This window comes from Triturus cristatus, chromosome 4_1 (genome assembly GCF_964204655.1).
Source record: "Triturus cristatus chromosome 4_1, aTriCri1.1, whole genome shotgun sequence".
Lineage (NCBI taxonomy): Eukaryota > Metazoa > Chordata > Amphibia > Caudata > Salamandridae > Triturus > Triturus cristatus.
In genome coordinates this window covers 377580754-377607816 of record NC_140585.1, presented here as the reverse complement: position 1 = coordinate 377607816, position 27063 = coordinate 377580754, and the positions used below count along the sequence as shown (strand labels likewise).

Sequence of the window (27063 nt, the reverse complement as noted above, 5' to 3'; positions counted from 1 at the left end):
ACATTACAAAATATCAGTGGCAGGTAAGTACAACTGAGAGGGGGCTGGGGTGCCCACACACACATGCACACTCACTCTCGTGCATTCATATGCAGACGCGCAAACTCACCCATTCCTAATACTCACACACAAATACACATACGTTTATACATACAAACACCAAACAGTCAATAAAAAACACTTACCTGTTGCAGCTCTCTGGGACAGAAGCCTCAGAGGTGCCTGGAGGGTTGGGACTGCTGCCTCGACAGTAGTCCCTACCTCGTCACAAAGAAGGCTAGCGTCAGATAGACTTCTGACCCCACCCACTCTGTGACGAGGTGTCCGTGATAGATACTTCGCAGTTAAGGGCTTAAAACTGAAGCATCCAGGTACGAGGCTATCACTGACCCTTTCCTCATCATGAGGATGAGAGCCTCATGGATCTTTACTGAGCTGAGGTCACACCCACAGAAGCTGTGACATCCGTATCCAAGCAAAGTTCAGCTCAGGCAGCCAGGAGCCTGTGGATTTAGTGCAAGTGTAGCTCCTGTCTACCTGACCTGAAATTAAGTGTGTCTGTCAGGATGACCATTGCTCAGCCTGACACACTCTTTATGTCCAAAAGGTGCTCGGAAATATATCCAATAGCAGAACAGTGAAACAAATTCCTCGCTGCTTTCGAGCACATTGAACAAAGCAGATCCTATTCTTCCTCATTAAGCAAATCCCAGGCAAAGAACACTGTGTAAAGCAATGGTTGATGTGAAAGTGTATAGGTTGGGTAGAGAACACAGAGAGGAGAACAGGTGAGGTGAACAATAATTCTAAAGCCAATGCTCAAATTTTGTTTGAGTTAAGAACTTTTTTCAGACTATGAAAATCTGACAAGGCCAACTTACCAGTCCTGCAAAACGGCAGCAGTTGGGCTGGAAATATGATCCTAATGATCTAGTTCATTATGTATCAGACCACGTAAAATAATATTACGAAATAGCCGATTGTAAACCCCTGTTAATACTGTAATGTAATGACTATTTCCTACATAAATGCAATAAACAGATTTTTTTTTTAAAAAGCCACTTAGCAGGCTTTTTTTTAATGCAGACAGAAGAGCACTAAATTCACATTGACCTGCACTAGTGTTATTATTAGGTCTGGCTTGAGAGCTTATCTGTCTCCTGACCTATTGTTACCCATTCTTTCAAAAATACACAGTGAGCTTTGGCTTCACTTATAGGAGTTTTTCTGTCTTACTCCATGCCATTGGAAGTATGGAGTGATTGAACTGAAATGCTCGATGAATTATTTTACTTCTCAAAAGTACTTTGAATATCACAAATATTATTTATCTTGTATTGCAACACTTGAAGTGATAATGGATCCAGTTATTAGGCCCAGCCTGCGTATTAATGAGGATGATTGTGAGGCTACTTGTCCTCGGTAATGGGAAGCCCCTTACCCATTCGTTCAGTAGCAGAAAGGTGTACCGGGATGAGTGAAAATATTCATAATAATTAGGAAGAATCCTTTTAATGAATCCAGTATTTATTTCACACGATCAGAGATGTAAACATGGACTCTTTAACTATCAGAGTCATTCAGAAAGGAATGAAACGAGAAAGATTTTTTAGGTACAGCCAACACGTGTTTCGCCCCTTATCGGCCTGTAAGCCTGGGGCTTCCTCAGGGCTGTAGCACTAATAATACCAGATCACAAAAAAGATTAAATATGCAAAATGTAATAAACATGTAATACAAAACATAAAGACAACAAATTATTTTTCAAAATCAAACAAAAAGGTTGCGAGTGAGTGCAGACTATATTACATATGATACCGGTCATCAAAGCAATAAAAAGAAAATCGAAAAATAGGGAAAGTAACAAAATATATGCAACAGAGAAGAAAAAGGGAAGACAATATCCATATGGTACATTGTTAAAATTACACAAGTTTTACCAGAACACCAAAAGAAGGGACAATGTGAAAAATTACAACTGTTGTCAAAATCCATATCCTAATAAGATCATTATGACATTTTAACCAAAATTTCGAACATAGTCATTCCCAATGTCAAATATAGACCCAAACCAGAATAGTCATGGATAAAATATAGAAAGGTAAAAGTAACCTTATACATACGTTCATAATAAGGTTGAGATGAAATCAGCAATCATAGTATCATACAAAGAGAAATAGAGCACATCAAAAAATTCCACACATTAGTTAATATCAACTCCACATGTCACGGTCTTTAGAATTGGAAAGAAAAAATCGGGTGGGATTGACACTTATGTTGGAAATTTTGGTTAAAAGGTCATAATCCTAAACTCGTTCATTCTTAATCGTTTCATTCCTTTCTGAATTATTCTGATAGTTAAGGAGTCCATGTTTACATCTATGATCGTGCGAAATAAATAGGGGATTCTTCCTAATCATTATGAATATTCTCACTCGTCCCGGTACACCTTTCTATTATTTATCTTATACATGTAATGCATACATAAAGCAATACTTTTTTTTCGTTTTTCCAGTGCTGTTGGCTTTTCTTTTTAAGTTTCAACCAGGAAACGAGTTCGAGTCCCACAAATGTACACATATGCATAAGGCCACACAGTCGAGCTGCATAAAACAAAAACAAGCATTGGCGAACCTATAGGTCTAGATTTAACATGGTGATGCATAGAATCATAGGCATGAAAAATGCAATTTGTATGGAATAGCACAATAAAACCAGACCTGCTTACATTGCCAATGTTTATTAAATTGGGGTTTGGTGCTGACTAGAAAACCTCTCCCACTGCCCCGGCAGAAGCATAACGCCTATGGTAGTTTATGGTCAGGATTCAACGCAGTTAGGGAGCAATGGAGTGCCTCCCTTCAACCTGCGCCAACAACATTAATACAGCGTGTGCTCCAAACCAGTAGATGCAACATAAAGGAGCGTTCATTTATTAGGTCACTTGGATGGGAAAGCAATACAGATGAGTATGTCCATATTGATGATTCGCATGCAATATGAAAGAGATAAAAAATTCTTGCAAACTGTAAGTAGCAATTTTCTGGCAGTCTAATGTGCAAATGACTGATTTAAAGCTTCCAGATCTTTGGTGTTAGCCGGGGATCTTTCCTTAAACACATTCTATTTTAATCTCTTAATTAGTTACAAAGTAAAAAGTGTCATACGCCAGCGGTTAGATGCATAGTGCACGTTTTGGAAATCTTTAGGTTCAATTGGGACTTCTGTAGAGATGACAGATGGAGTCAGGAGTATGTACCCCTGCAGCAACCAGGCTGATCTAAGGGAGTGGCAGAAAAAGAGGAAGAAAGCCTTGAATTTCTTTTGGTTCTGAAGAGGTACTGGGCTCTTCACGATGAAAGCTGAAGGGCACATTTATTGAGAGGTATAATAAAATAATTTGCAAGTCTCGGGCAATGACAGCTTGGAGCAGTAAAACAAGCCATCTGCGGATTTCAGGTGGCCATGTTATCGCATGGGAGGCTTCTCTCTTCACTCATTCTAAAACACACCTGAAATCGTCGCTTCACTTGCAGGAACTTTCTCTGTTGGCTATTGGGCAAAAGGGCACGCACTCAGGAGCTGTCTCCCAGTTGCCTTTGCCACTTGTGCACTCTGGCACACAGTTCCTGAGCTCTTATATAATATCTCTTCTGCTGGTAGAGTGACTGCTCTCATCACTGAACCAGGACTAGGAGCTGTGAACGTTTTCAGAGGTATTCTTTAGCATGGACTTGCTAGAGTCACAAGAACTGATACTTGCAATCCTGTCTGACTCCAATGTCATGTCTCAATAAACACTGGTGCTTAGCAAGTTATTCCCACCCAATCACCTGCATAGAAGCACTGGTCATTACATCGAGAAATGGTTTCTAATCCAGTGCACATTTTACGGCTTGACGGGTATTGTACATGCTGGGTAATCTTTCTAAATTAATCACTTATATTTAAAGTACCTCTCTTTCTCACAGATCTCCGGTTCAGGTAACCAACTGCGTCTTGGACACATACCCTACAGTGTTCTGTCACAACATGGGTTCAATAGCCTAAGAAAATCTGAGTTAAAAACTCTATAGTGGTAGTGGGAAATATGGATATAGAAGAAATACTACACTGGGGAATGTGGTAGTGACTGCATTGATGCAAAGAGATGATAAAGGCCACTAGTAGACTACTAGGATCAACCTTGGTGAATCCGTGTTAATCCCTGTCCACCATAATTTATCTAGAAGACACAGAGACATGAATGAAAACATACCAAAGAAGATCTTCAGAGGAAACCATTTCTGATTAATTCTAACATCTAGGGTTTTGATTAGGACATGTCTTATACAAATGATTCTGTAAGAAAACACATTTTTCAACGATGAGCAGCATTTCAAAATGATTTGGTACTTTACGTTCCAACCTGGCAGGACAACCTCAATAAAGGTAACGAGATGAGGTGAGGAAAACCTCTAATGTTCTTATTTCCTCATGATTTTTGTCAAGCACCAAACATACAAGCCGTACATGCGTTTGAAATGCAAAGATGTTAAAGCATTATTTTAATGTATTTTCTTTGCTTTTGATTTTTAGGTGGTGGCCCCTGCAAACAGCAATGTAGGAACACAGGATCTAGTTATGCTTGCTCCTGTTTTATTGGATTTGAGCTTCAGGCCGATGGGATTTCATGTGAAGGTAAATTATTACAAGCTACAATGTTTTATAGAGGTATAAAGCAAATGCATTGTAACTATGGTCACCTTCTCAGATTTGGATTCATACTTGATTTATAGTAGCAACTATGTGTTGAGTATTGCTGATGTTCGGCGAATTGTATTTCTTTGGGGAGTTAATTTAGGACCGAGAAGCATGCACACCTTTTTATTTTATTTTTCTAATAACATGCAAGTGAGAATACACTTCTGTAATGGAGGATGCTGGTCATGAATATTTAAATTATGTTAAGAAGTAACAATGTATTTTGTGTGTACAATGGAAATGGGATCCAGACCCAAGCAAAGCAGGACAGGGCAGGTTGATGAATGAAGTGTCACCATCCTATGTATTTCATGGAGTCTGTAGTGGAGCAGACTTTGAGGCTCTTCAGTCGCTTGCTTCTTGCTGAAATGCTACCTCTTTAATGGGAGCCTTTTTAGCTGCCTAATATATAAGGATATGTGGATTTTGCTTTTGCTCATGTAATTAAAGTGTGATCAAAATGTCACCAGTTTAATGAATTCTGCAATCCCAATTTTGAAATTTGTAGGGAAAAGTATTCAAAATGCATTTACCAAACAAGGCAAACCTTATTTTCAAAAATCTAAATGTTAATGTTTTTAAAAGTTTTGAATATATTACATATGATGTAAATAACGCATTTCCACTGTAACAGTGTAGGAAGAAGTTATAAGTTATCCATGAGTTTGCCATCCAAGAATATATTTTCATGTTCAGGAAAGTAATTGGCTGTTGCAGAGCTATAATGTTGTTAATAACTTTTCTACTAAGGAAATATGGGTAGGGCAAAATGATTAGCTGCATGTGAAACCAGGAGACATTGGTTTGAGTCCCTCAAAATTGTATACACCGATTGTCTTATCAGTGTAAAGTTAATAGTGCCCTGGGTGTGTTTCAGTTAGCGGTTGTTAGTTATAAATCAAATAATCCAGCTCCCATTTTTGCTTTAGCTAATAGAGGTCTATACATTTTTTATATTGTTTTATAAAAATGTTCAAAAATAATTCATTAGTTTTAACCAACAAATACCAAGTTTCAATATAGTTATACTTTTTTGCTTCACCCTTTTGATTCAAAATGTGTAGATATATGTAGAAGAACCTCCCATCCATTACCATAGCAGTATTCTTTTAGAATCCTTAAAACCCTTCTTCCTCTAACCCTCCTCCATCCTCCCAACAGATGATTTGGTATTCTCACTGAAACAGATTGAGAGCTTGAAACAAAAAGTACAAGGCAACTCGTGAAAGTTCTTTGACATATGAATGGACCCCATTTGTGTTTTTAGTGAATCTCTCACAAAGTGGAGAATATTTAACAACCCATAGATTAGCCACAACCAAGCTCACCACTCTTAGCAATAGGTGGCAAAATGTCCTGTATGCCATGACTGGTGCATCTTCCCCCTTTTGTGACCTCTTAATATTGCAAATTGTATATCTTTAAGTATAGCCCTTACTGTTATGTACCTGATCAACCAAAACAAGTTGTCTTTGAGCACAACCACCAAGTATGGATACATCTTTTTTCATGCTGAATGTCCAGCAGGTATTTGATGGTGATGGATACAATTGTCTGATTTTGACTAGCGCGTGATATTATCCATATAACAGGTCCCTTTCTCTATGTTGATCGGTCATATTGGACACGTATATTAGATCATGGTTTCCCATGGTTTATAATGTTCTGTCCCTCATTCTTGTCCCACAAATTTCTCTTTGCTGGATCTGAATATTCTGGATCAGATTTGGGATACATTTTTGGGATGAGCCCTTTTATACTGGACAGACAGTGTATCACTCTCTTGAATTTTGCCCCCTTTTTAAGGCATGACCAGATTTCATTAGTTGTCTGTTGGCCATACCTACTGTCTTTTATACATAGAGTGGGCTTTGGGCCTGACTCTCGCTCGTAATTGGATGGCTTTGTTTTCTACCTCAGTTGTCTACTCTTGATACAATTGATTTCCTCCCTATTTTTATGTTTGTGCTGCAGAGGAACATTTGGTCTCACAGTGTTCTGATTGGTTGGTTTGTTTCCTTCCTTCGCTGATGTTGCTAACATTCAGGGAACTACTTTTTTATTTTACTTTCTCTACTTCCTGGAGGTGCAGGTGTTTTCTTGCTTTCCACTATATGCTGTTTCCTAGTTCACTTGCCCTCAATGTCTATTTAGCTTCTTCCATGCTAATCCGTCTCCTCTATTGGTTCCCTTGCCCCTCCTCGCACTGTTTTTTTCTTTAGTTTTTATGTTTTTTAAGTTGGATTCCCACAACTCCTCCATTTAGTTTTGACAGACAAGGCTTTCAACATCTTTATCTGCAGCAGTGTAATCTACCACACATTCTGCAACAAAATCACCTTATAGCCTCAATATTCAAAATGTTTATAGCACCTAAAAGATTTCTTGATGCGTTTCTTCTGGAGGAAAGAGTTTTGTCAATATGTCCTTTGGTGACAATGTTTCTTTCTGGTGATCTTCAACTCTCGGCACTCTTTAAATTTTGATTTTAGGTTTGAATCCCTTTAAATACCCAGCAAATACGGATTGACTTATCCCTACAGGCCATTGCATGCATCTTCCTCCAGTACAAAAATTATGCAAATGTTTTCCATTCTGAATCTGTTTTCCAACTTTTTGCTCTTTTTTTCTCCCAGTGTGTTATCTAGTCACCGATAGCATTTTCCGATCAGATCAGAACTTCATTTGGTCTAGCTAGACCATAAAAGTGCAAAAGTACATTGATTCACATAAGTTAATACAGACCTCAAAAAACATACAATCGCAGCATAATATTAAAAAAACATTAAAAAGCCTTTAGATAAAATATCATTAAAAAAAATAAAAATCAATCAATCTGTGTTTGTAAAGCGCGACTACTCACCCGTGCGGGGGGGTCTGCTGATCCATCTGGGCACTGAGGTTCAGTCGAAGAGCCAGGTCTTGAGATCCTTCCTGAATTGGGTCAGTGGCGGGGCTTTGTGGAGTGGGAGGGTGGTGCGGTCTTGGAGGTGAGGTAGGGAAAAGATCTTTCTCTGGTCCTTGTCTTGCAGATCCGTGGGACGGTGGCCAGAGTCCGAAGGGTGGAGCGGAGGTGTCTGGTGGAATCTAGTGGACAACTAGAAATACATCAGTTAATAAATAATCATTGTGGCCCTCTGCTTTATTACACATTGAATGTAAACAGCGGTTACAAATCAAATGTTCTCAGTAGGGAGAGACTGTAAATAGTTGAAGTCAGCAATTAATAGAATTTACAGAAGATCATAAAGTGAATCATGTGTTGAGCTGAGTGATCGTCACAAGGACAGACAGCCAAACTATGAAATTAGAAACCCTGTTGAGGAAAGGTGGCCAAAAAGTGCATAGTCGAAGTCTAACTGGCAAGAATCTGTGATGCTCATTACACACCCATGTTAAATAGGGTTCAATACTGGTGTACATACAAATCCGCAAGTACGCCTGGACAGTTGGCATAACAAAACCCTCCCCCATTCTCTCTTCCTTACAGCCATTTAAATAGGTTTTCTTTAGTGAAATGAGGGAGGCAGCAGCCACGCTGCCAGTAGAAGTAGACCGATCTTCCTGTCCCAGGCTTAGACAGATATTGCAAATGTTCCGTAACCAGGGGATTATTAAACAATGATCAAGTTTCAGACAGACTGTCAGCAAGCACAGCCCTATTGAACGAAGTCTCTAATAATGCTTTGCTCTTCACTACTCCTTATGTACACATTCAAGGAGATGCTGTTTTGTGGTGGAGGATCCTGCGATAGCTGCCCCAGCCGTTCTGTCTTTAACTTCCGACACATACCTTACAACTAACCCTGTCGTTTGGGTTCTGTTCTGTGGGAGTAGAAATCTTGCATCCTCTTATTGGTCACTTTTTCCTCTTCATGTACAGATCAGGCCAGTGCAAACTGTATTGTTCTAGCAAGGTGTCCTTGACTTTTTCATTTTGCTGTTTAGGGAAATTGTCAGAGGGCACTTTAATTGCTATAATGAGGCAGCTTTCAGTCCTTGTTGTTCTGGTTTTCCCCTCTGCGGTGAACCTTTATGGGTTGACTTTTCTGCTTATTAAGTTGGCCTCATTTATGGCACTTATATGGGTCTTCGCCCTCAATGACCTCAATGACAATTTTGGCTTGCTAAATTTTGTATGTTCTGGGGCCACCTCAAATCCTCACCTCTCTCTGTCTCACCTTTCCAGTGATTCATCCCGCTTCAGATATCCACCGAGCCATGTCTTGCAGTAACCTTCAATCATCTCTTTTGGAACAGCTAAGCCACCACATGGCCTCCGACTAGGCTCAGGCGATTAGCCCTGGGTCTCCTGGATGACGACAAGCCTTCCAAGACCCACAATCCTTCAGTTCTGGCCCAAGGGCCACAAATACCACATCTCTTCTCTCTGGCACAGTGCTCCAGAATCCGCGTCCTTCTCTATGCTCCCTTCTCCGTACACCTCAATCGAGTCCTCCTCCCCCCAAACCCTTACCCGTTATAAATACATATAAACAACAGGTCCTGATGAATATGGAGACCATGTATTTTGTCCATTGAAACGTACGTCGGCCAGAGAGTGTGACACCCCAGACATCAGCACAGCAACTGAGGGTGGATGTTGTCACCCCGTTTTTTACCATCTGTGTATGCAGTGTTGGCCTGGGGCGGAGTATGGAAGAGTGTAGTATGCTAGGGATATGGTTGTGGGTCATATGAATGAGGCGTGAGTGTAGGGGACTGTTTTTTTCTTCAATTCAAATTTTAATTACTGTAACAGATTTGATATTCTAACAAATACAAAATGGAATCATGAAAATGTAAGAGATGAAAATGTTGAAAAGAAATGTAATGTTGAAAGTTTCATTCTTAATTTTTGATACAGATGAAAAAAGGCAAAATAAAATATGAAATAATAATAATCATAGTTGTGTGGAGATTAGCATTCTTGTAGGCCCTAGTTCCGAGCTCAAGAGAGCCATCAGAAAAGCAATATAGGTAGTGTGGGAGGTTGCTCTGGCAATTTTGTTCTTTTTTCTTCCCCCTTCTCCCAAACCTTCTAAAGCATATATGTGTAGGGGGCTGCCACTTCAGATTTTTTTTAACTAGATGAGCATCACCAATTGGTGGAAGGGCAATTGGATCTGTCATTAGTGCAGTAAAATCTAAATTGGTTGCATTGTTGCACTGTGGTTCACAGGTTCTCCATATTAAATCGTCCAAAGGCTGGAAAATCTATTTTTGCACCGTGAATCTTTCTGGATTCATTATGCTGTGCTCCCTCCTTTGGCCGCCATCTTCAGATTCTTTTTTCCGCCGTTGGGTCTGGATCGTTACTGAAGAGTTCCAGAGTTTTGGAAGAGGAATCTAAGAAAAGAGAAGAAAATCGGCGAAAATCAAAGTTTCAGCTACACTAGACTTCAGGTTAGGTAACCGGGACGACGAGGGAGAAGGTTTCGACTGAGATCACGACGTTCATCGGAGAACGCGCTCGCAGGCGGCTCCCTGAGTGCTGGAATGGACAAAACACCTTTCAAGTTTTGCACCAATTGCCACCACAAATACGCCCAGAAGGACCAGCATCCAGTCTGCAACCTCTGCCTGTGGCTCAACCACAACAGCGAGGACTGCAACGCGTGCTCGGCGTTCACACCCAAGACACTCAGAGTAAGAGAGAGGCAGAGAAGGGCGAACCACACCATGCAGGGTCAGGGGCATTGCTCCGAGACTTGGGTCTCTCCAGTGGAGAGGAAGACAACATCCCCGAGGGACCAGAGGACTGCACGGTCGTCTAGGACCATAAGAAGATGTCGAAGGAGGTAAGGGAGTCGTCGACCCCTAGACACTCAAGCAACACAGGAAAGGGTGAAGCTAAAGCCCCGAGCGACACTCGTAGGAGAGAAGCCAAGTCTTCAAAGGGAGCATTTCCGCCGAAACACTCGACGAAGGCAACAGCAACCAAGGACAGTCAGCCGAACGGATCCATCGAAAAGGACTCCCAATCGGCGAAAGCCCTTGAAAAACCTAGATTGTCGAAGGTTGCCCCTGAAAAGGACACCTCGGCGTCGAGAAAAGAAGGGCCTACATCGACATCGATGGCCTCAAAGCGAGGCTCTCCAACCCTCGATGCCAAACATGCCGCCGAGATGGAGAAGAAGAAGAGGAGGCTCAAGGCTGAAATGGCGAGTATCCTACAACGGAAAAGGGACTTCGACGAGAAGATGAGCCAATACACCACCCCGCCGAAACCCGCGCTCGAAGTTGAAAGAGATGACAAGGACGCCGAACCGCCAAACGCCCGAACCAGTCGAGGAACAGGAGGATGAAGTCTATTATTTCGAGGGCGAAGGCGACGAGTATCAGCAATCCTACCGGGACTCGACGTCCCCGGGGGCACAAGACTTCGAATGGCAGGATCTCGACGCCGAATCACCGGAAGAAGGGGTAGACATTTACCCTTAGAGGCCCTCGCCACCAGACGACATAGGGATCTACAATATGGTCATCCAAAAGGCTGCAAAGACATATGGAATGAAGCCCAAGGCATGTTTTCTCCTGGAAACTCACCTGCCTCAACTAACTAGGAGCCAGTTCCTGCCCATGCTCCCTAGTGTGCTGGATCAAGGAAGAGAGGCCTTTAAGGAACCAGCAGTATGTAAGGCTGTGACTCCAAGAACAGAGAAGAAGTATAAACATTCATCTAAGGACCCTGCATACATCCAAGGGTCAGTACCAGCCGACTCCATAATTGCAGCAACAGCTAGGAAGAGGGCCAATGTGCCCACTAATGCCAGACCACCTCCAGACAATGAGAGTAGAAGGATGGATCTCACAGGGAGAAAGTTGGAGAGAAATGCGGCAATCCATTGGCGCATCGCAAACTCCAACGCCCTGATCAACAGGCACGCATACCAGCACTGGGAGGAAGTAGGGCAACTCCTAAAGCATCTACCAGACCAGTACCAACAAAGAGCGGCTCACCTGGTAGAGGAGGGCAAGAGAATGGCGAACACATACTGAAAATCAGCCCTGGATGCTGCAGAGACGTCCAGCAGACTAATGATGATAGGAGTGACCGAGAGAAGACACGCATGGCTCTGAATTTCTGGATTCAAGCCAGAGGTGCAAAGCAACATCCTGAACACATCTTTTAATGGAGAGCAACTGTTTGGCGCACCAGTTGATGACAAGTTAACGCAGCTCAAGAAGGACAACGAAACAGCAAGGTCCATCGGAGCGCTGCAGTTCAGGGGGATGAGAAGGGGTACACCCATAAGAATACCAGGTGGTAGGGGGACAACGTGCCTACCACATCACATCAAACGTGTCATCAAGGATACCAAGGGAACAACCAAGGCTAGAAGCAGCAGGGACAGCAGCAGCAGAACTGGCAGTACCAGCCCCGGGGCCAGTCCTTTTCGAGGGCGCGCAAACGGACGAGGACAGACACGAAGAGGCCAACAACCTTCCTCCAAGTGACTTCGCCATGAAGCCAACCCCCACCCTAGCAACACCACGGGGTGGGCACAAAGACATAAGAAAAAGCAGCACCCGGACGTTCCACAAAAAACAGTACCTCGAACACACACCAGTAGAGGGCAGAATAAGAAACTTCATCCAGGAGTGGAGGAAGGTCACAACAGACAAATGGATACTAAACATCATACAATACGGATACTGTATAGAGCTAGAGAAACAACCTCCAAACAGAAAACCAAGAAGCAAGGCACACTCAGCAAAGGAACTCTCGCTCTTGCGACTAGAGGCGCAAGAACTGCTCAGCAAGGAGGTCATAGAGATAGTGCCGGACAACCAGAGGAACAAGGGGGTCTGCTCAACTTACTTCGTCGTGCTAAATGTGGACGAAACACTAAGACCTATCCTAGATCTGAGGTTCTTGAACAAATTCATAAAAACTCAAAGATTCAAAATGACTTCCCTACAAGAAGTAATACCACAAATACAACAAGGGGATTACATGGCAACTATAGATTTAAAGGACGCATACTTACACATCCCCATCAACCACAAGCACAAACGTCTACTAAGGTTTGTGATCAACCAAAGTCACTACCAGTTCACAGTATTGGCATTCGGACTCAAATCTGCACCAAGGGTGTTTACAAAATGCCTAGCAGCTGTCACAGCGCACCTACGAAGGCAAGGAATACAAGTATACCCCTACCTCGATGACTGGCTCGTATAGGCAAGCACGTACAGCCAATGCAACCAACACATCCAGCAGGTCATACTAACACTGATGCAACTGGGTTTCTCAATCCATTGTGAAAAATCGTCAACAGAACAGGAGCAAATCAAGATATTCTTAGGGTCGGAGATCAACACCATACAGGCCAAAGTGTTTCCCAGCAGGAAGAGAACATTGCCAATACTGAAGGAAACGTCACTACCGCAAGGGGCAAGTTCTGACAGTGAGGACGGTGAGCAAGCTGAATGGAATGATGGCGTCATGCATTCACCTGGTGCAAAATATTCGACTACACATGAGACCATTCCAGGAATGGATACAGCTGCAATGGTCACAGGCAATGGGGAGTTGGGAAGATCTATTGGTTGTCACACACGCAGTGCATCAAGAAATAGCGTGGTGCAACAAAGAAAACTTATCACAGGGGAAACCATTCACACAGCCAACTCCAACAGTGACCATCACAACAGATGCCTGCCAGCTGGGGTGAGGCATGCACATGAACAAGCTGAAGGTGAGTCGGCTATGGTCGCAGCAGGATGCGGTCACACACATCAACTACCTGGAACTAAAGAAAGTGCTCCTAGCCTTAAAAGCCTTCCAGAAGGAGCTGTACGGAAACAGGGTGTTGATCCAAACAGACAACACCACGACCATGTTCTACATCAACAAACAAGGAGGAACACAATCAGTATCACTATCGGGGCTAGAACAGGAAATATGGACATGGGTCATTCCATTAAAAATAGACCTACTAGCAATACATCTCCCGGAGAAGGACAATGTGGAAGCAGACAGACTCAGCAGGCAGACGTCAGCATCCCATGAAAGGGAGATCAACCAACAGGAAATACAGAGAGTATTCCGGAAGTTGGGTACACCGCAAATAGACCTATTTGCAACACACCAAAATGCCAACACTTCGCATCCAGACAACAAGACCATCGGTCACACGGGAATGCGCTATGAATAAGTTGGTCAAAGACGCTTTCCCCCCCGATACCACTGATACGCAGGGTACTCAGCAATGCAGGATCAGCAACATGTCGCTAATACTAATAGCACCTCAGTGGGCCAGACAGTCATGGTTCTCACTATAGTAGAGATGGTGCATGCACCAGCACACAGATTCCCAAAAAGAAGGGACCTGTTAACAATGCAGAACGGAAGGGTGCTACACCCAGAGCCAGAGAGCCTCAGCCTAGCGGCATGGCTCCTGAGGACCTAGAGTTTGCACACCCCAAACTACCGGCGAGCACAATGGCAGTGCTCAGAGAAGCGAAAAGACCTACCACAAGGAAATGCTACACAGCAAAATGGAAAAGATTCTTCGAATGGTGCATTAAGGAGAAACTGCAGAGGAAAATTACAAAGGAGTCAACAGTACTAAAATACTTAACACATCTACTGCAAAGTAAACTAGGCTACACATCCCTAAGGGTACACTTAGCGGCAATAGTGGCTCACACAAGAGGGGAAACAGGGAAAAGCTTCTTCACCTCCCAAGTAGTAAAAAGATTTCTAGAAGGAGCAAAGCGAATCGCACCTCCAAACAGAATGCCAGCACCTGCATGGAACCTCAAAGTAGTGCTAACTTAACTGATGAAGGCACCATTTAAGCCAATTCACAAGGCTACACTGCACATGCTCACGCTAAAGACGGCTTTCTTAGTGGCTATCACATCACTACGAAGAGTAAGTGAGTTGCAGGTGCTAAGAATTCAAGAGCCCTACCTGCAGATACACAGTGCTAGGATTATAATGAGAACGGACCCACATTTCATGCCTAAGGTGGTGTCCCGGTTCCCCATCAACCAAACAATCCAAATACCTATTTTTTTCCAAAAAACAACCTCTAGCACAGAAAGGGCGCTGCACACACTGGACGCCAGAAGGGCTGTGATGCACTATATAGAAAGGACAAAGGAGTGCAGAAAAACAAAGCAACTCTTTGTCTCCTTCGCCAGCAGTTTTTTTTAGGACAACCAGTTACCAAAAATACCATTGCACGGTGGATTGCACAAACCATACAACTATGTCACAAACAAGCAAGGCAACCGTTACAAGAAGCAGCGCATGCTCACTCAACAAGGAAGAAAGGAGCAACAATTGCGTTTCTAGCTAACACACCAATTCAAGACATTTGCCAAGCTCCAACATGGTCTTCAATGCACACGTTTACTAAGCACTACTGTGTAGATATCCAAATGACCAAAGAAGTGCAAGTGGGACAGAAGGTCTTACAACACATATTCAGTAACCAGTGTTCATCTTCCACCCAGCCACCACAATAAGGACAAACAGCTACAAAGTCTATGCACAGCATAGTGAATCCAGAAAGATTCACGCTGCAAAACGTATAGGTTCTTACCTGTCGATGTAGTTTTGCAGCTTGAAGACTCTCTGGATTCACTAGCAAACCCACCCTCCTCCGCCAGAAAGATGAGAAAGGAGGAAAAGGGATTAAAAGATGAAAAGACTTTAAAAAGCAAGAGGAAAAACAAGAATAACACGAGACAAGAGAAAATAGAATCCGAAGATGGCGGCCAAAGGTGGGAGCTTCCGGAGGAAGCACGTCGACGTCACGAAGGACACCAAATGGTGGTATGTCGACACCCACCAGGGCCACGAAAAAAAAGAGAAAAAAAGACTATAATTCCGGACCCAACCACTAGATGGCGGAATATTGCACAGCATAGTGAATCCAGAAAGTCTTCAAGCTGCAAAACTACACCGACCGGTAAGAAACTATACGTTATCAGAAACATACACCACTTTTTAAATCTCAGATCTTCTACGCCCCACTATCGATCCCCACTGTCGACTGAGGCTTGATCTCGGACTTATCCGTCTATGGGCAATGGACTATATTGCATTAATTAATTACTGTTGTCATTGTACTAAAGCAGAGGATAAGAGCTTAAATTACATATTCTACATGCAGTTCAGTTACATCTCTGGCATCTATTGCACAATCCTCATTTAGGAAATGCATTATTACAACAATTAAAGACTGCCGAATGCCTTTGATAGACACACTTTCTTCTATGCAAAAACATTCACTGTGAAGTTTAAAGAAAACAAAATGTTCACTATATCTCCAATGCACCTATAACCTATAAAAACTCAGTGTACGCCCAAAACACTCATAAGCAGGCAGCCTTACTGTGATTCCAACATGGGTGTATTACCAATTGCTAAGATGTATTTGTTTTAACTTTACATGCCTGTCTTTTGACTGGAGATTTTGTAATATTGCAATCGATGTTATATACAAGAAAGCACTACTCAGCTTTGTGAATTCTGAAACTTCTAAATAGAACTTTGCATCTTTTTTATTATCATTTATTTTTATATACCATATACAATCACAAATACTGTTGCAGGGTTAGCCACAAGTGGCATAAAGCGCTTGTACAATGCTGCGTATGTGGTTACCCTCTTGCTGCTTAGCTTTTGACAGTGAAGGAGTTGTAAGGAGGAAAGGACAGAACAGTTCGAGATGAAAGGGAAAAAAGGGAGATAGGACAGGCATATGGAGAGGTACAATCTCTTGGCTTTACATTAGCGCCAGTTATACAAACTGCGTTACGTTTTACAGAAAAATCCAGGTTCTTGAGTCCGTCTGCGAACTTTGCATCTTACCCAACACCCAAGAAGGGCAAACTGGTACATTACAAGGACCTGAAAGCAATAAGCACATGTACTCACATCAGTACAGCCTGAATATAAGGTTCATGCATGTGCGTTTTTTACAAACTGTGCTAACATGCAGGAAATTAAATATGATTTTACATAACTAATATGCTATAATGAAAAAAGGGTCAATGATAGGATCAATTTAGACACTGGTATTTCTGGAGAGAAAGAAGTTAGTATTGTTTTCATGTAGTTTAACGTGCAATCTGTTACCCTCCATTTGCACAGGTGTTTCCTCTTCACATGTGTACGACATCCTTGACCCTTCATGTGCTCTGTAGCTCACGGATGCTCATCCTCTTATTTCTAGACATAAACGAGTGTTTGGTCGGATCCCATAATTGCAAGGAAGGCCTGGTGTGCATCAACATGCCCGGAGCATTCCGCTGTCAGCGCGAGGTCAGCTGCGGGACTGGGTACGAGCTCACGCACGAGAACACCTGCAAAGGTACGTGACGTACGCCCGAGGACGCAGAGGCCAGAATAATGCGCCCGCAGCGCGGCACTGGCTGCAGAACCGATGCAAATGTGGGGCTTTGGCTTTTCTCTACAACTTCAGCTGCATTCACATTGTTCTGTGTTTTTGTAGTATTTCCTGTCTATATTTAATCATATAACTTTTAGAAAATTGTTTCCATCTTGACCTGCTACACACGTTATCAATTATCTTTATTTTCATGTTATTCTTCTGTTACAGATCTCTTTTTGGTTGTCTTCTAATTAATCGAATATTAAAACTGTATTATCCCAGTAAATTGTGCGTCATGTTAGATTCCAAATCATCTCTTAACAATTTTCTAATGTCTGTTAAGGACTCTAGGAATATTTACTTAAGGAACTTCTATCTGTTATAAATGATGTAAATATAAATTAATTTCTTTCTTTCCGCCCTTCTGTAATTACTGTAACAGTTTTATGCAATCTTCAAAATATACTAGTCGAGGGAAATCTGTGAGAAAACAAGTTGAACATAGTTCAGCTGAGTATAAAAAACACAGAACATGAAAAGTTTACATCGATGAACTGAAACACAGTGGTGTTTGAAGCATGGGTTTTTGTTGTTCTCATTCTTTGCACGCTGCTGCCATCTACTGTTAGGCGCAGGTGTTGCACGTTGTGTTATCATCAAAACAAAATATCCCTGCCTGTGTACATCATCTAAAGTGCTAATCGTCACTGATAATAGTAGAGAATGAAACTCGGGAATCCTACCAGGACGTTCTATCCCCGTACCAGCCGGGGGTGCTGGATGAGTTCGGGACCTTTCCTCTTGTATCCAGGGCACAACAGAAAGTGTGGACTAGTAGCAGGGCACAAGTCCTAAATAAAGAAGTGGGGGGACACTGACGTCACGACAGGAAGTGACGTCACGAAAGGTGGCTTGCACCATCAGACTCATTGCCTCCCCACGCTCACCCCTTAAGCCAGCGCGTGAGCAGCGTTCTCAATTAGATTCGATCTTGCCCCAGAGAGGCCAAAGAGTGAATGTGTGGCTCCGTTTGCTCCAGTTATCGAGCTCCTGGTAAAATAAGTGGGGGGACGCCGCCCACCCGCGTGGTACTCCGACTCGAGCCCTGACCAGTAGTCCCAATATATACTTTGTTAATGTTTCCTATCGGAGAACATCAACGGTCTCCGCGAGGGCTCACGTTATCCCCTGACCCTCGGGTGCTCCACTTGTGGTCCCGCTTTTGATGACGTTGATGTTATCCTATTCCTGAACCGGGGACTGTTAACTGACCTCGGTGGCTCTGGCCAGTAGTCTTTTCATCGTCCACTCACCAGGAACGGTTTCTTGTCATTTTTCTGGCTCACACCAGGCACGCCCTTCCCTGCTTGTATATGATCATTTGCGCCCTGAAAAAGGTGAGACCCATACCGGGGTCACCCACCGAAACGCGCGTCGGCGCTGGAGTTTCCCTGTTACCTTGTTGTTCCCCATCATTAATATGTTGTGTCAAAATTGAATTTCTATAATGAATTGTATTATCAACTGTTTTTTCACATGTTGATCAATTCTGAAATTGACTTACGTGTTCCACTCCTATTGACTTGACAGAGCCATGTGTGGCCACTTGTTAAGAGGGGGCTTGTGTCTTTATGTATGTATATACTGTTAATTGGAAAATTGTAAAACCTTATACTGCAGGACGTTTGAGTATGTATTGGTATGGTTTTGTGTGAACGAATGTGTGTTTGTAGTGTAGGATGCGCTTGGACTATTTATGGTATAGTATCTATCATGATGTCATATAATTGCAATGTTATATTTATTTAATACATTTGATAACTTTTTTGATATTTTGTGTTTCTGTGGATTTTATTTTGGAAGGCCAGTGTTTCATAGACTGCTCTTATCAGTGACGATTTGCACTTTAGATGATGTAAACAGGCAGGGATATTTTGTTTTGATGGTATTCCTTATTTTCCCCCTGCTTTTCCTGCCTGTTCTAGCCCCAGGGGCCCTCTTCCGTGTGATTGGTTGCATGTTGTGTTACTTACAAGTAAAAGTTTAAGGTTAACAAGTGACTCGTGATCCCTCCCTCCCTTAAACCCACAAAGAACCAGGACATAGACTCCAATCAAGATTGATGTTTTTCCCCTACAACCCGGTACGAACGTGCGGTTAAGCCAACAAAACTGACATCTTAATAATCCACGAATGAAAACTCCCATATGCGAGAACTTTGTGTTTCAGCAGAAGACATGTGACTGCAGACTGCTTTTGACCCGAATCGGCAGCAAAAGCCTGAGAATGACTCATGGGTATGGAGAACATGCCTTTTAAATTTTGCCCAAATTTCAATAGCACATTGTCGTGGCTGGTGTGCAACTTCTGCTTATCAAGGGACCCTGTTGAGTCTTCCTGCTCAGCTTGCAATAAAACTGTCCGGCACTGTGAAGAGCTAGCCTGTGGGTACATTCCATGTTGCAGCACCGAGGCTTTCCAGGGCACAGTCCAGACAGGGTGTCGCAGAAGTGAAAGCAGGGTGAAAAGGGTGAAGTCCTGACTATAGGTCTTCTTGAATGACTGCGACTAAGGAGATCAATCCTTTCCAGGGCCCACAATGAAAGCCACTCCTAGAACAACTGGGCTGTCTCAAACACCACACTGAGATGCCCTTTCCTCTGACTAGCACAAGGAATGGCTATGCCTTAAACCCTGAACTGCTTCTGAAGAAAGTTCAACAATCTGCTCAGTCCGCTGTCCCTTAGGCAGTTTGACTCCAGGAGGGGCTTTTGGCTCCAGAGGCACAAGACACCGAGCCTCGAGGCCGGCATCGACAGCCTTGGCACAAAAAGACACAAGCGCCCAAGCCTCATCCATAAGACAGGCCACATCAGCAGTGAGAGTCTGCCCAGACAGTCTTGGATCCAAAATGGTCTCAGAAGCCCCATTAAGAGGCATCAAGCTTCATCTCCCTGAAGACCAAGAGGATCACCTGGAAGTACCGCAGAGAGGGGTTTATATTGATCCTGTCTCTGACCCCATCGTGCATGGCCTCCAGCAGCAGTCCACGCAATAAGTCATCTTACTTTCAAAGAGACAATTTCAGAGGAACTGAGACTCTTTCAAATCCAAAAGAAAAAGCCAAGGGAACCTGCACCACTAATATCACTTTCACATTCACTGTCCTCTGCTCAATCTGTGCTCACAGATTCATACCAGAAACTCCAGGAAGATCAGCCAAACGAATATAAGGCTAAAACGTGGACACCCTGGATGGAACCATCTTCAAAACCATATCCTGACTAGACAGCAGCATATCATGTTGTCGTTCAATGAGTGCGTGCTTAGGTAGAAGAGGTACATAGCCTCATTGAGACCCTCTCGAAAACAGAGGAAAACAAAGAACACCTCGTCGGGCTTCAGGTAGATTTCATGATGGAGAAGAAAAAGACAGACAATGAAACAGCAAAGGCTTTGGACACTACAAAACCAGGCCTAAAATTCTGAGTTTAACCACCTGCAAATGCAGACAACTGCAAACAACTGCAATCACCAGAAAAAGGCAGAAATATCAGATGGCAGTTCTTTTCTGAAGGTCAAAGTACCAAGGCATACGCAGAGGTGGATTCTGTTTAAGTAGCTGTCAAAAGGGCTGAGGTGATGCAAACAGGGGCTCTTCAGCCTCAGAATAGTGATCTTCCATATATCCTCCCCATACACAATACCAGTTAGGGCACAAATAAGGTTATATCTTTCCCAGTGGGAACAGATGATCTTAGACAAGAGAGTCCAATGCAGCTTGGCCCCCAGGTATTGCTTGGAGTTCCGTGCGAGACTAGCAAATATTACCTTCTAAAAGAACACCCTCAGCCAAGATCATCAAGGATGATGATGAAGAGGAAATGCAGGCATTGCTGCAGAACAGAGCAATAGTACCTGTTTTGTGACGTGAATCTTTGGATTCACATGCCGTGCATTAATCTGGGATCTAGTGGCTGAGTATGGAAAGTCCCTTTTTTAGGTCGAGCCTGGGCAGCGCATGCGCTACTCTTTGAGGCATGCTGTATTCGGCTATGGACTTGAAGCGCTGCCCATCTTTTCAATTGGCTCCTGTTACTGTCCTTTTTAAATGTTTGCTTTTGATTCATGAATAAGCTTAGTAGTCCGTCCTTACTACCGTCTTTTCTATATTTGTAATCTCCCATGAGGACTGGACTTTTACTATGGTTGTTACACAGTATGAATTATTTACAGTCTGTGAACGCTCTTTTCTTTAATGATTTTCTCTTATTGCAGGTACAACATGCTTTCCTGCAAGGGTGCCCACTTTGCACCTGCTTTTACATTTACATTATCAATGGTGGCAAAATTGCACCTTTTTATCTGCGTACCCTTTTTTATTTTTTTTTAGCAGTGTGGCACACTTTTACTATAGCGGCTTCGTACCGTTTATTTCCTCGGGCCTTTCTTTATGCAGGCTCGTCTATTTAATATTTTTTGTTTGACAGCGCACCATGCCACGCTTTCGCTTTGCCCCTTTCTTTAGATGCTGCTAACCGTATTCAGCTTATTGTTGAGCTCAATACAACGAGCCGCGTCTAAAGAAAGGGACTCGTCCGCCATTAAAGTGAAAGCACGGCATGAGGCGCTTTTGGAAAAAAAAACATTTGTTTGTGAAGTTCACTAACAAATGCTTTTTTTGTGAAAGCACCCCATGCCTCTTTTCCTTTAATGCGGCCGTGCCCCTTTCTTTACATGTGGCGTCACATTCACTTTCTCAGCGCCGCTTACACAGCTGAGCACTGCCCTTTAGCACACGGGCCTCCCCCACTGTAGCATTTCCCTCTCCATCCCTTGTGTGCTTGGAGTGAGGTCTCACATTTGTGAGAGTTTGAGCTATTTGCATTGTAAATGACAGTGCCTTTTATTTATGTGTTGGGTTTCAAAACAGATTAATAAAAAGCGTTGTCATTTACAATGCCAATAGCTTAAACTCTTGCAAATGTGAGACCTTTTGCATTGCACATGTTTTTTCTTCTTGGGTGTCAACAAATAGGTGGCCTACGCCTCCCCTATGATGTCAGATGCACCCCGAAGTTCCTTTGTGAAGTCTCCATTTTCAGATTTCAGATTCTGTATTCTATTATTGGTTATGGAATTAAGGTGCCTTGAAATTCTGGGGCACCTTTAAAAGAGGCTGTAAAGTTCAAAAGATTCCCTTTGTACTAGCTCACATCAATAATACGGATACTCCTGTGGTGTATTTTCCAGGAGGATTATCACCTGTGGGAGTGACTACCAGGACCGGATTAATTGCCCAATGGGGTTATAAAAAACCAGAATACAAGGGTAAAACCAGGAGGTTTCAACAAAAAAGGGGGGATTTTTTTCCAATTGTAACACACATGATCCAATACACATCAATAAAAAACAACAATAACATACGTAAAATGAATTCAATAAATCAGAGCAAGTTTTATTAAAACAATTATTGCTTTAAAAGCAAGGCGCATCACAAATATACACAATAAAAATAATTACAAAGACCTAAAAATGTTGTTTTTGTTTTTACACATAGAGAAAGCAATCTATCCAACAAGTCAAATCAAATGGAAGGAAACATTATACACAGAAGCACACAATCGTGCTTTAGCAGTGTTGGTTTGTATACCCTATGGACCAGTTAACACCAGGCTTACTGTACACAAGTGCTTGGCAAAATTGATCCCAGGACAAATACAACTCAAATTTTGAGCGTCGATGCGTTTCGGTGGAGAAATTTATAGAACCACCTTCTTCAGGACGAGTTATAGTAATCCTTCCTTCTGTCCACCGATACATATACCGATTCCTCTAAACGTGCGGTAAATGAATTGTTCGTAGTTCGTAGTTATGAGTTGAAAATTTCCTGTCTCACCATGGTGGTTCAACTAATCCACAGATGTATCAACAGTCGATGTAGGCAAATTTCAGTAAGCTCCCCCTCACATCGCTCTCCTTTGGTTTGAATAACCGGTTTGTTTATTGACCAAGATCAGACTACCATTGGTTTATAATCTCCTAACAGCAGTTATATTCCTAAATAGTCATATGGGGAGATAGTGTTCCGCACCAAAGACTACACCTCTCCTCACGCCTCCTACCCCAGAACCGTGGAGAGATCAGACACTCGGACCCAGCTCAGCTCAATCTTGCGATCTGGCTCCTGAGGTCTTAGAATTCAGTTACCTTAATCTACCCCCTGAGTGCATGAACGTCATTAAGGAAGCTAGACACCCCACGACTAGAGCCTGCTATGCAGCCAAGTGGAAGAGATTTGTAATATACTGTCATACCAACAACATCAATCCCCTAGACGTGTCTATCCAACACATCATAGGTTACCTACTACATCTCCAAAGGTGCAATTTAGCCTACACATCTATTAGGCTACACCTTGCTGCCATAGCAGCCTATTTACACCTATCACTTTTCAGAGTGCCTGCCATCAAAGCCTTTATTGAAGGCCTCAAAAGGATAATTCCACCTAGAACATTGTTCTCACAAGACTTATGGGTCCTCCCTTTGAACCTCTGCATACATGTGAGCTCCAATTTCTAACATGGAAAGTTGCTTTCCTAGTAGCTATCACTTCTCTTGGAAGAGTTGGTGAACTGCAAGCGTTAACTATTCAGGAACCTTTACTACAAATCCATCACAATAAGGTTGTTCTCAGAACCAATCCAAAATTCCTCCCTAAAGTAATTTCTCCTTTCCACCTCAATCAGTCTGTAGAGTTGCCAGTGTTCTTCTCACAACCACAGTCGCAGAAAGAGCTCTTCATACCCTAGATGTCAAAAGAGCATTGCTCTATTACATTGAAACAACGCAACCTTTTCGTAAGACCAAACAACTTTTTGTGTCATTTTCACCACCACACAAAGGCAACCCCATATCAAAGTCTGGGATAGCTAGATGGATTGTTAAATGCATACAAATTTGCTATCACAAAGCAAAACGTACTTTATCTGTTCCTCCTAAAGCCCACTCAACACGAAAGATAGGGGCTTCAATGCAATTCTTAGGGAACATTCCCTTAGATGATATCTGCAAAGCAGCTACATGGTCTACACCGCACACATCCTCAAAACATTATTCTGTGGATGTGCAAACAAAACAACTAGCTAGTGTGGGCCAGGCTGTACTCAAAACACTATTTCAAACTACTGCAACAGGTACTGGTGGTCGCCGCTAACGATGGGTACTGCTATACAATCTATGGTAAGTTTATGATCTGCAGCTCATATACCTTGAACAGGAAATGCTACTTACCAGTATGCATCTGTTCTTGGCATGTAGAGCTGCAGATCCACACATGCCCACCCGCCTCCCCGGCTACCTTTATCTGTTCCAGTACTATCTTATTTAGATACAGCATACATGGGCATCTTTCTGTCTCTTACAAAACTCCAACATTTCCCTGCTGGAGAAAAACAATCTGAGGATTGAGCCGATGCCCATGTGCACTATAGTCCAAAGGAGTAGTCACCAGTCACATGACTTCCAAAGACTTTTCCAAGACAAAAACAAGTGCAAACATCCGGGCCCAACACCAGATGGCGATCTATGCTAAGTGTGTGGATCTGCAGCTCTACATGCCAAGAACAGATGCATACTGGTAAGTAGCATTTCCCTTATAGATTTTTTATTGCAAAGAAGCCTGCCATCTTCTATAATAATGAGGAAGCTTATGTTGTAAGATCACTAGATGACACCAGATGCCATGTTTTCTCTTTGCTTGGAGTAAAGTATTGCTTCATACTTAAAAACTAGTGCTTAAGGTATCTGACAGAAATGAAGAAACAGCCAGTGGGACCAGCATTACGTTTTGGCCCCAGACCTCACAAGAGCGGCTAGTAAGCCTGCCCATGAAAGCCTTTGTCCTATGGGTTATTTTGGGCTAGACCACAGGTCTAGCAGTAAGGCTTTTCTTCTAATCAAAGGAAGAAGGGAATCTCCAAACAGCTTTCCCACCGCACAGGAGATGAAAAGTATAGAAAAGTATGCTAATGGATATCTTTTAGGCTACTATGAAATGTGTAACTGGGAACTGCTTCTATTTGACTCTCAATTAAAGCTCGAGGAGCAAAGTTCAGGTGCAAGGTCCGGAAAATGGATAAGAGGCTGAATCAATGCCAAAGGGATCTGGATTGCCAGGGTGGTGGAACAGAAACCTTAGTTCTTTGGGAAAGTAGGCAACCCAAAAAAAACCTATCTTCTCCAAGTTTCACCCAGGGTGTAAAAATAAAGTACCATTTCGGAATAATATTTTCTTGACAAAGAAAGGAAACTATTCAAGATGATCCCGTCTGTCACTGTATTGCAGTTTATGCTGATAAACCATATATACAAAGCATCTAGCATCAAAAAGCAGGCAATGAGGTGTGATACTTCTGCATGAACTACTTTGCTAATTAAACCGGGTGAAAATATACAAGAAATCTTTGCTCGGTGTAAGAGAGCTGGTATTATCATGGTCAAAATCATACCAAATATTTATTTTAAAATTCTGGTGTTATTTATAGCGTCCTACATTTTGGGGATTTATAAAAAATGCTGCATGTTAATGCAAAGCTGCCGCTGGGCTCTTTGGGAATGGGTTGGTTGTCAAGAGACTGTAGAAGTGCAAGAGACCATTGTTTGTGTGGAATCAGTGTACCAATGCCTATGTTGAATACAGCTGACTTTGTAAGCATTTTATGTTAATTAAGATTAAGAAAGACTTATAGTGGACTGAGATAAGAGGAACTGTGTCCGAACATTACCTGCCCCCTGTTTAGCAAGTTTTCAACGGAAAAAGCCAATACTCCCTTGTGCATAACTTTTGCAAAATAGCCCATAAAATGAGTGGCTGTTTTCTTCCATTTGCCACTCCAGTGGCAGATGGTTGGTGCCTACTTTGTGAAATTTAGGGCAAGGAGCTTAAAAAAACCTTGTGGTTCAGTGCAAGCAAAGGGCACAACTTTGCATACCCTAGGATCTTTCCCATCCATGCAAGTGGGCAATCCCCTGAACCTCTAATCCCCATCTAAATAAACTGTGGGCACTCAAGCTACAACCCAATTAAAAGTGCAAGAGCAGAGCCCAGTTAATTTATTAATGATCAATCACGGGTACATGTTTAAATATTATAGCTACCATGTTGGCATTCTGCAGCTAATACCTCTGTCGTGGGCTATGATTCTGGCAATACACTTGCTTGAGGAAAGCTGCTTTGTAGTAAGTAAATTATGATGAAATGTGCTTCTTTTAGTGTCAAACAGTTTTTAAAAAGGAAGTTTTATTAAAACGTTGTACTGGAATTAAAATATAGTTTCATATTTATAAAGCTAGACCATTTAATCTGATTATATGAAGGACCTAACAAATAAAAAACTATGCAAATTTATACTGGGACTAACTTGGAACAGATACATGGCTTGCTATGAAAGTGAAAATCTGTGTTGTCTGAGTCGTTTGGAAATGTTAAATGGCGTTTTACTTTATGAACAATACGGGAAGAATTTTGTTCCGATATAGGTACAGGAGTCCCACCTGAAATCAGCAAGACCTTAAGATCTGCAAAGGGAAGACTGGCTTGGTAAGGAGCCCAGTAGGCAGGCACATAAGTAGAACAAAGCCAGTCTCCGGCTTCTCCATATGACAAATGATCACATTTGTTACAGCATTGTAATGTATAAATGACCAGATAGCAGAACAAGGGATGACTGTTAGAGCACTGGATTTAAAGCTTATTATGGAGAAAGACATTTATAAGAAAGAGCTGTAATGTGAAGTGGAATACAAGGTATATTTTAGCATAAAAAGGTGGATCCTCTATTTACGTTAGTTTAGCATGAAACCTAAGACAAACTCTTTACTGAATACAAGGAATAAAAAGAAGAAATAAGTAGCCACAAATGCTTGTAGAATCCTGAAGGACAACATAGTGGAAGCTAAA

At 42.4% G+C, this 27063-nt stretch overlaps 1 protein-coding gene across 2 annotated transcripts in view; it reads left to right on the top strand.

The window, feature by feature from the left end:
• The window catches only part of FBLN1 (fibulin 1), an 852642-nt gene that overhangs the window by 274928 nt on the left and 550651 nt on the right, over positions 1-27063 (top strand). For both annotated transcript variants that reach the window (XM_085652428.1, XM_085652429.1), the window contains exons 6-7: positions 4579-4680; positions 16944-17081. In XM_085652428.1, the coding sequence (XP_085508554.1) occupies positions 4579-4680; positions 16944-17081 (240 nt within the window). The remainder of the gene's footprint in view (positions 1-4578; positions 4681-16943; positions 17082-27063) is intronic.